Below are 11093 nucleotides of genomic sequence, written 5' to 3' on the forward strand. Positions count from 1 at the left end.
GGACCATCAATGGAGAAGAGCAGTGAGTGGGACCCTACCCAGAGAAGCAGCGAGGCCTGAGATGGAGGCAGAGAAGATGACGTGAAGAGATGGAGTGGCTGGGGACTTGAGATCCAGAGAGGGAAAGGGGCTGTGTGCTGAGGACCGTGGGGGTGGGTGGGGCAGGCTTGCAGGGTATACCCTTTGATTGGGTGATGATGCATGGACGGGATGGTAACTATGGCAATGAAATGATGTACGATAGAATGAATGTAAAACTAATGTTCTCCCATGTAAATGATCACATAATTCAAAATAAAACATTTATTTTAAAAAAATAGACTATTGCTATCCAGGAAGCCAATAAATTTGAGCATATGAGCCATTTGAAGAAAAGTATCATATAATAGGGAAAGGCAATGAATATAACAACAAATTGCCATGAACACAATTGCATTTAGCTTCTCTTGCCAGAGTTGAAATGCTCTTTATTCAAAATATTTTTTCAACTGATAAAGGAATTTAGGTGTCTTCCTAATGTCAAAGCCTTTCTTTTGGGACCTCAAATGACCTCTGGAGGCCAATTAGCTATTCTGCTTCTAAAAAAAATGGACAGAACTTCCTAGTGAGAAATTTGGATTAAGTTACTGCAGCCTACAAAGGTGGCTCATTTGCTGAGTCTATAAAGTCCTCCTGCAATCTTCCCCGCTCCAGACTCATGATTCAGCATCCGCAGTGCTCCCAAAGCTGGCCCAGCTGGCAGGAGCTTTGGTTTGTACAAATGCCAGGAAACCCCACCGCTGTGCTTGATTTAGTATTTCTGTTCACTTTCCACTGCATTAACTTTCAGGGAGGTTCAACAAACCCCAAGATGCAGCCTAAGGCAAGAACCAGCAGAAGAGTAAGAAGTATATCTGTTCCACAAAATTCAAAGGCTGGAACACACATCCAATTACAAATGTGTCCACTGTTAATTGGAAAGTTATGAATGCTGAGAAATGCCATGGGCCCTGGGCAGTATACAATTAAGGTGAGCTATGAATATTTGTTGAGAGGTTATCAGACTCAAAACCTCCATTCTCTATGCTGCACAATTCAGTAAGTGCACACATGAAAGATATCACTCTCTCTGACACTAGTTAGCTAGTAGTGTTGTAGTACCAGCACTGGACTTCAAACCACAAAGTCGGCAGTTCAAACCCACCAGCTGCTCCTCGGAAACCCTATACAGGGTCGCTATGAGTCAGAACTGATTTGGTTAGCAACAAGTTAGCAATCTAGAAACCAATGAAATGATGTCTCACCACGCAGTTCCCTCTCTATCTTGTCCCATGCCTGTGTTATCTGGGGACACTGCTGAGACTTAATGGCACTCTTGACTTCCTACACGCCAGTCTGTTTCTGGAGGCATTCCACGGATTTTAATTTTTTTCCTTACTGGTGGGAATCACTGTGTTCTACCCTATAAATAAACTCTCTCTTGCTTTAATGTAAACCCACTTCCTCTTTATTGATCCTCCCTCAAGAGAACAAAAGTTAATTCCCAACTGAAGAAGATTGAGTACCCAATTACCTTATGTTTGGTGGTATCAGCAAGTTTATTTGCCCTCTCTCTGCCTGGCTGTCTTCATTTGTAAAACAAGAATCATAATACCCATATGGTATGATGAAAATGAAGGTGGATTAATCCCTGAAACTTCTCTCCCCCACCTGTCTCCTGCCCCATGGTGCACTTGGACTAACATGTTCAAAGAGCCCACTTAACCTTAGATTATCTGTGTATCTGAGTCTGGCTCTCCTATACCTACTATTTTAAGTTGCCATCTTATATGGAACTTTATAGTTCTTTATACCAATTCACTTATATAAAATATTGTATGTATAACCAAAACAATAAACATTTCTTTATTGACCAGAATATACAGAATCTTTATGCTATCTCAAACATTTATAAATTCTTCTCATTAAAGCATACATTTGCATATGAGGACAAGAGATTTCATTGAGCTAGATAGCAAAACAATGCTGTACATTGAACACACCTAATTAAGTATATTTATCCTACAGAATTTCCATACACTGTTAACCATACCTTAGAGAACTGTGGTTTTCCATTTTCGTAGTGAATCTCCACATAATCAGAAGACAGCAAACCACTACAAAGGAAAGAAAAGAGAGTGATTTCTGTACTTGAAGGTTTAAATAATCAGCTCAGTAAAAGGATGTGGAGGGCAGAAAAAGTACGAATAGGTAGAGTCCACTGTAAACTGTAAAGATGTTACTGTCAAAAGTTTCAAACATGATCCAGAAACAAATCATTCCTTAGTCCTTATCAAAGATGCAATCTTGATAATTTAATGGTCAACTCCACTTATACATGGTGGTGGTGGTGATGGTGATGGTGATGGTAGTGGTGTGCCATGGAGTCTGAGGCTATAAATCTTTAAGAGAGCAGAAAGCCTCATCTTTCCCCTGAGGAATAGCTGGTAGTTTCAAACTGCTGACTTGAGGTGAGCAGCCTGACTCTTAATCACTATGCTTCCAGAGCTCCTTCCTTTTAATACATAATGTTCATCACTTGATTGGTATAGCAATTAATATGGAACCAAATTTTAAAAAAAGAAACAGAAGAAAAGAGGCCCCATAAAAACCCCACAATTGTGCTGTAAGTAATTGGAATCTCATAAAACATAATCACTGAGGAACAGTAGGTACAGAACAGCCATTGGCAAACCTCCCCCCACCCCCCGGGAAAAAGTCAGATGGCAAATCTTTTAGGTTTTGTGAGTCACATAGTCTCTGTCCCAACTGCTCAACTCTGCCATCATATTGCTAAAGCAGTCATAAAAAACAAAACACAAAAGTCAAACCCACTGCCCTTGAGTCGACTCCAACTCAGCAACTCCGTAACGGGTTTTTGAAGCTCTAAATCTTCTGTGAGCATCTTTCTCCCATGGAGCGGTTAGTGGTTTGAAATGCTGACTTTGAGATGAGCAGTCCTGTGCTGAGCCTACAGCATCACCAGAGCTCCTGGAAGCAGTCATGTTGCTGTTGTTAAGTGCCTTCGAGGTGATTCCAACTCATAGCTACTGTATAGGATTGCCGAGGAATGGCTGGTGAGCTTGAACCACCAACCTTGTGATTCAAACCGACCTTGCAGTCCAGCCCATTAAACCACAGTCATAGGCAGTATGTATATGAATGAGCATGGCTCTGTCCCAATAAAGCTTCATTTATGGAAACTAGATTTGAATTTCATATAATGTTCACATGTCATGAAATTACTTTTATTCTTTTGATTTTCTCAAACCATGTTAAAAAAAAAAAAAAAAAAAGTCTTAGCTTGCAGGCTATACAAAGCCAGGAGTGGTCAGATTTGGTCAATGGGTTATCATTTGCTCCTGGTACAGAATAACAGTGAAGAACACAGACTTTGGTGTCAGACAGAGCACGGTTTAAAATCTAGCCCAGTCCCTTATAGTTGTTGTTAAGTGCTGTTGAGTCAGTTCCAACCCATATCGACCCTGTATAGGGTTTCCAAGGAAGAGCTGCTAAGTTTGAATCACCGACCTTGTGATTCAAACAGACTTTGCAGTCCAGTGCATTGACCCACAGTGCCACACCAAGAATCCAGTCCTTTATTGTTGTTGTTGTTGTTGTTAAATGCCATCGTGTCGGTTCTAACCCATAGTGATCCTATGTAGGGTTTCAAAGGAGCAGTTGGTGCGCTTGACCCACTGACCTTGCAGATCAAACTGACTTGTCAGGCCCACGCATTAACCAAAGTGATACTATAATTAACAAGTTACAAAATTCAGCTTTTAAATGTGTCAAATGGACATGAGAAGTATATAAATCTCATAGGACCTAGTAAGGATTAAATGAAACCACACACGTGCAATGCTTGGTTCAAAACTCAGCAATGAGTAACTGCTGAGTCATGATCACTGTGGCTGTCACTATGCTGATTTTAACTGCTAGAAGAACAGTTGGAAGAAGTACTGCCAGAATGCTTCTTAAAGCCAGGATGGTGAGAATTCATCTCTTATACTGCACACATATTATCAGGAGGGACCTGGAGAAGGGCATCATGGAAAAAGTGGAGGGTCAGTAAAAAAAGGGAAGACCCCCAATGAGACGGATTGTCACAATGGCAGCAGCAGTGGGTTCAAGCCTAACAATGATTGTGAGGATGACGTAGGATTGGGTAGTGTTTCGTTCTGTCATGCACAGGGTCACTATGGATCGGAACTAACTCAATCACATCTACCAACAACAACAAGGGATCTTAGATGTGGTTTTCTATTGAAATTACTAGCCAAGATGTAGCTATTAAAAGAGTCTACATTTGAAACTAAGTTATGATATGTCTCCTCATTCTCTGGATTCCTGGTGTGGTACTGTAGGATCAGCACTGAACTGCGAACCGCAAGGTTGGCAGTTTAAACCCACCGGCTGCTCCTTGGCAAATTATAGTGTCGCTGTGAGTCGGAACAGCACTTAACAACAACTCATTCTCTGTTAAAAATCTAAGAAACAGTAAAAGTAATTACCATGAATAACTCAATATACTTGAGTTATACTACCTGACAGGGTGTAGAAACTTTGTTATTTACTAGTTAATTAAGGCAGCTGCCAACACTGTGAACATACAGAAACAGGATTGGCGATGGTAGCATTTCTCAGAGGAATTCTTCACCAACAAAAAGATGCAGAGAGATTTCACTAACTGCATTCTAATTACCTCTCTCTACAGGTAATTTATTATTTTCAAAACTCTCAACCATACAGAGCATGTCTCAGACTTGAAAACAGAGTTATTTTTAGACTACTACTTTTCCTTGTAATTACAAGGTCAAATTATAGCATCCTAGTTCTTAACCACCAAATCGGATAAAGGTCATTTTAATTATCCTGTTTCCCCCTTCTAAAGGGTTTCTTTCCTTATGGACATAGCTATTTCTAGTATTTCTGGCATTCAAGAATCATAAAGAATAAAAACCAGCTACTTTTCTGGGAGCCTGCAATAGCCACAATGGCCTGTATCTCTTTGCCTCCTACCCCTTACCATGTTAGTCCATTTTCCACCTCTTATAAACATTCCATGTGTCCACCCTGTTCTCCTGTCTGACCACATAGCCCCTCCCCGGATATTGTTTCTTTCACTCACCAAGCTCATCATGGATCTCTAGCCCCAAACATAATATCTACCATGACCCACTACATGCCAGTCCCAGGCCATGTGCTGGGAAGTCAGGAAGAAGAATGCAGTTCTTTGAAATGAAAACTAAGGGAAATTAGCATATATGTATGAGATTAGTCATCTCACCCTAAAAAAGTATTTGTCATTTCCCTGAAAGTGAAATCAAGGTCAACTAAAATGCAATCTTTTTCATTATAAATGTCTTGAAGCAATTTTGAAATAACAGACATTTGTGTAAGCTGACAAGAACACTGTCTTGGAAAAACTGGAATAGATAAGTGTGCATTCTGTGTCTCCAGCCCCATCCGTCAGAGAAGGAACAGACAACAGTTAAATCTCTGTAGGGCTGAAAATGAGCTATCTGCAATCTTTGACTGAAGATGCTCTACACATGCCTCTCTCCACCTCGGCCCTCTGTAGTTTCCTGGGTAGCATTTCCCACTGAGAGAAGAATGTCCTGACACACTAATGCTGATCCATTTGGCAATCATGGTCCCAAGCATAACTGCCATTTTACTTTCTTGATAAGCTACTTGGGTTCTGAACAGCCTAGTAACTCCTGTGAGAACTAATATGAGAGTTTCTGAACATTCCAGATTCTGAAATAAGCATCCTTTTTTCTGATCATTCAAGTTATAGAACAGCGCTGTTAGATCAGCACTGGACTGTGAACCACATGTTGCCAGTTCAAATCCACTCAGCTGCTCCCTGGAAACCCTATACAGGGTCACTATGAGACGGAATCGACTCAATGGCACGTAACAACAACAAATACACCAAAACTACTGCAATGCTTTTCAAGCAGGCTACTTGTTGTGGTGCTGTGGGATAAGCACTTGACCGCAAGGTTGATTTGAACTGCAAGGTCGGCAGTTCAAACTCACCAGCCATTCTTTAGAAACCTTATACAGGGTGGCTATGAGTTGGAACCTACTAAATGGCATTTAACAACAACAACAACCTGATGAAAGAAGGAGTAATTTTGAAGAATGGCAGTTCAAAGCCAGCTGGAAGAGCGTGAGAATGAGGAAACATGCTTGAAATCATTGACTCTACACTTTCATGATGAATGTGCCGCACTGAGGGCATGCAAAGACCGTCAACACTGCGGTCAGGCTGATCAAGGCTTGTCTCTGAGCAGAAGAATGGTAAGACTCTTAGCCCATGACAGATAAGTCAAGAATCATCTCAAGGGAAAGGACTATGGTAGGAATAAAGCCATGTATCCACCAAATACCACTTCATTTCCTCCTTGGCATGGTAAGCCTACATTTCGTAGCTTCCTCAGCAGTTAGGTTGGGGTCAAGAGATAGGATTCTGGCTAATAAAATACAGAGAAAAGTGATATCTGCCCCTATAGTACAAGCATTAACATCTCTGCATGATTTTAATGCTTGTACTGTGGACTTGTTGGAGTCCTGGTGTGGCACTGTAGGATAAAGCACTGGACTGCAACGTCAGTTTGAACCGCAAAGTCAGCAATTCAAATTTACCAACCATTCCTTGGAAAACCTATACAAGGTTGCTATGAGTCAGAACTGACTCGACAGCACTTAACAACAACAATGTTCTTATACTTGGTGACCCTGTACACCATGTGCTCTAAATGGCAAAGCTATAGGATAGATTCATTCTAGGTTCCTAGTCTATGATTTGGAGGAGAGCTGCCTAGAAAAGACACTCAACTTGTATTAGAGTATAAAGGTTAAGATAAAATTTTTACTGTGTGAAGTTTCAGATTTCATTTTTGTTACTGAAGATGTTTTAACACATCCTGGCGAATTTCAGGATTTAGCACAAAGAAATATTTTAGCTATTTATGTTCAAAAGCATTCCAGAATCATCAGCAAACATAAAAAGCAAAGTTGCTATTGTATCTAGACATAACAATTCACACAAAGGGAGAACTTAACCTTGAGAAGGCTTTGTGTGGGTGGTGTATGTGTGTGTATGTATATATATATATATACATATATAATATGCTGAAGTCCTTGAGTTTCAGATTCATGTTTCTAATTTTAAGTAGGCATATGAATAGCCAAGTGATCAAAACTCTCAAAAGTTTGTATCTCCCATTACAGAAAGACTCATTATAGCCAAGAATTCTAAGACTTATCAAGTTACTTACCAAGAATCCCTAGTGCTTTGAAAAATTATTAACCATGAAGAATGAATTATTTCTAGTTTGTTTTTTGAAAATAACTTGAATTCTTTAAAGAAAAAAATATGCTTTTGGGGGTAGGGTGGAGCCTGATCTGAAAAGGTTGTGCTTCTTGTTGTTATGTGTCACTGAGTTGGTACTGACTCATAGCGACCCTATGCACAACAGAACGAAACAATGCCCGGTCCTGGGCCAACCTTGCAATCGTTGCTATGTTTGAGTTCATTGAAGCTGCCACTTTGCCAATTCATCTTGCTGGAGGCCTTCCTCTTTTTCTCTAACCCTCCACCTTATCAAACATGTTATCCTTCTCCAGTGATTGGTCCCTCCTGACAATATGTCCAAGATATGAGAGACGAAGTCTGGCCATCCTGGCTTCCAAGAAGCACTCTGGTTGTACTTCTAACACAGATCAGTTTGTTGTTTTGGCAGTCTATGGTACTTTCAATATTCTCCTCCAATACCATAGCTCAAATGCATCAATTCTTCTACGGTCTTCCTTATTCACTGTCCAGCTTCCGCATTCAAATGAAGTTACTGAAAATACCATGGAAAGGTTAGGCGTTGTCTATTGAGATAAACTAAATTGTTCAGAATTAGACAAGATAGATTACAAGGCCCTGAGCGCTAAGGAAGACTTAAAGATACATGAATGTACGTCAAAGATACGTGAAAAAAGATATATGAGGGTAAGTAAGAAAGTATTGCTACAAAATCATAGATATATTTATTGAAAAAAAATATCAAAATGGTCAGCTATTTGTTTCTCAGCATATCCTCCACTAGGTCTATGGACCTCTGAAGGCAGTGTTTCCAGCTCTCTTTGGTCTTCCATTCACACCGTCAAAACAGCAGTTTGGGTATTCTCAAGGGACTCAAATTGTGTTCCTTTTAAATGTTCTTTGAATTTGAGGAACAAAAAGAAGCCTGAAGGGGCAAGCTCAGGGCTCTAAGGCAGATAGGGTAAGGTTTCCCAATAAACTCCTCATAGGACAGTCCTTGCTATGCTCAAAGAATGAGCAGGTACATTATTGTGATGGAAAAAATTCCTCATCACAAATTTCCTGGCCTCTTTTCTCACCAACGTAGTTTCCAAATTTCTTAAAACATCTTCATAATATGGCCCTGTGATCACCCAGTGTCCTTTGAGAAAATCTATCAAAATTACCCCTTTGGAATTTCAATGAACAGTAATCATAACCTTCTAAGCGGACTTCTCTGCCTTGAATTTAACTGACCCCACAGATGCTCCCAGGCATCACTATTTTAATTGGACCTTTTTTTGTTGAAGACCCTTTAAAGATACTAAGGCAGGCTGTGATACAATCAAGATGGCTGAAAGTGAAGAGGACTTAAAACATTTACTGATGAAGATCAAAGAGCACAGCCTTCAATAAGGATTACAACTCAATGTCAAGAAAACAAAAATCCCCACCACTGGACCAATAAACAGCAATCTTACCAAGGAGAAAAGATTGAAGTTGTCAAGGACTTCATTCTTCTTGGATCAACTATCAACACTCACGGAAGCAGGAGTCAAGAGATCAGACGACATATTGCATTAGGCAAATCTACTGCACAGGAACTTTTTAAAGTGTTGAAGAGCAAGGATGTCAGCTTGAGGACAAGGTGCGCCTGACCCAAGCCATGATATTTTCAATAACCTCATGTGCATGTGAAAGCTGAACAGTAATTAAGGAAGACCGTAGAAGAATTGATGCTTTTAATTTATGGTGTTGGAGGAAAGTATTGAAAGTGCCATGGGCTGCCAAAAGAATCAACAGATCTGTGTTGGCAGAAGTGTAGCCAGAATGCTCCTCGGAGGCCAAGATGGCCAAACTCCATCTCTCATACTTCAGAAGTATCATCAGGAAGGGGACCAGTCGCTGGAGAAGGATATCATGTTTGGTAGGGTGGAGGGTCAGAGAAAAAGAGAAAGATCCCCAATGAGATGGATTGGCCAGGTAGAAGTGGCAGCATCTATGGGCTCACGCGTGGAAACAATAGTGAGGTTGGCCCAGGATCAGGCAGTGTTTCGTTCTGTTGTGTATAAGGTTGCTATGAATGGATGCCGACTCAGTGGCACCTAACAACAACAACAAAGATGTCAGAAGGGTTCCTGGTGTGGTGCAGTAGGATAAGCACTGGACTGATAACCGAAAAGTTGGCAGTTCAAACCCACCAGACGCTCTTTGGAAACCCTATAAGGGATTCTATGAATCAGAACCAACTCGATAGCACTTAACAAAAACAACGAAAGCCAGAAGGACATTTCTTCACTAGCAAAGCTAGGTACGAATCTAGACGAACAATGGAAGCACTAAGTCTTTATGACTGGGTGGCCATGCAATTAATCATCCAAACTATAACTAGGAGTAAAGCGAGGCTTATTAATACCATGGTAGAACAACAAACGTAAGCCAGGGCTGTCCTGGGAAAAGTGGGTCATATGGCTGTTGTTGTTGTTAAGTGCCGTTGAGTCAGTTCCAACTCATAGCAATCATGTATACGGTTTCTGAGGAGCAGCTAGTGAGCTTGAACCACCTACCTTGTGGTCCAAATCAATGTTTCAGTCCAGCGCATTAACCCATAGCATGCCACACCAGAAGTTGTGTGTTACCCTACTTAAAAGGCACATTTAGGATACACCTCCCCTAGCCCCTCAACATGCACACACACTCTACATAGGCAGTCAGGCCAGTCTACAAAGTGAAAAACAACTGAAGCTGAAACGCTACCAAGAAACCATCTTAATTAATACATCTTCTTTTCCAGTTATTTCTGATGGCTCTGTGACTATGGTTCATACAGTCACTGTTGTAGGACAGACAACATGTCAGATCTTGACCCAACACACTCCTTGCCTCACCCAATTATTATTTTTAAATAATAATCTGTATCACAGATATCATAATTCATTTCTCAATAATAAAAAATATAAGTTACTTCCCTATGTGTCCAAACTTGTACTAGAATAGAAGATAACAATGAATGAACAAAAAGTTTAAAAATTAAGTTGTGTCCAGAACAGAAAATGTGCCACTTAAGCCCATTTTCATAATATGAATTCACTCATATCGTTACTTCTGCTTGACAGTGCTTAACATCTCTGTATTGAGAACTCTGATCACCCCCAAATTACCCCTGGCAGATTCACCCAAGAAGTCTCTTGGCAACCCTCTTGACCAGATCTCATATTTATTCTTTTAATAACAAATTCTAGTTACGATAAAGGTCTTTGACCCCAAGGAGCTATACGTTTAGCAGCAGTGTGCAGTGAAGGACCAAGTCCACTCCCTCTTTTCAATTAAAGTTTCATTGATTATTATAAATAGAAAATATTTGGATGCTAGGCAAGGGCTGGGTAACGTGGGTATATTTCACAGCCATGGCGCTTCAGGCAACAATACTACCAGCACAAGCAAGATGTCGGGGCTGAAGCTTCTTTCAAAATCACAACAGGAATTCTTTGAGTAACTAAACCACATGAGAAGCTATAGCAGGAATTTCAATGTTATCTCACAACATCTCATAAATGATAGTCCTACATGCCATCATACAGTTGAGAAACCCCTAGTTTAATGAGGACAGTAGTAACAGTAAGCTAGGCTGCAACTTAATAGATAAGAAAAGGGAGAAAAGAAGAAAAAAGCAGGGACGGTTTACCCACTATGCAAAATATGCACAGGTTTACTGGTGCTTATTTGCTAATCTGTAGTGAACAATTTCACTTGTTTTGTGGTGGAAAAC

The 11093-nt window shown here is 40.4% G+C and overlaps 1 protein-coding gene across 1 annotated transcript in view; it reads right to left on the minus strand.

Moving 5' to 3' along the window:
- Positions 1 to 11093, minus strand: part of ADAM23 (ADAM metallopeptidase domain 23) — a 226996-nt gene that overhangs the window by 106391 nt on the left and 109512 nt on the right. Inside the window, exon 4 of the mRNA XM_006861942.1 lies at positions 2072 to 2135. Within this exon, the coding sequence (XP_006862004.1) occupies positions 2072 to 2135 (64 nt within the window). The remainder of the gene's footprint in view (positions 1 to 2071; positions 2136 to 11093) is intronic.

The sequence above is a fragment of the Chrysochloris asiatica genome, unplaced genomic scaffold, assembly GCF_000296735.1.
Source record: "Chrysochloris asiatica unplaced genomic scaffold, ChrAsi1.0 scaffold00045, whole genome shotgun sequence".
Classification (NCBI taxonomy): domain Eukaryota; kingdom Metazoa; phylum Chordata; class Mammalia; order Afrosoricida; family Chrysochloridae; genus Chrysochloris; species Chrysochloris asiatica.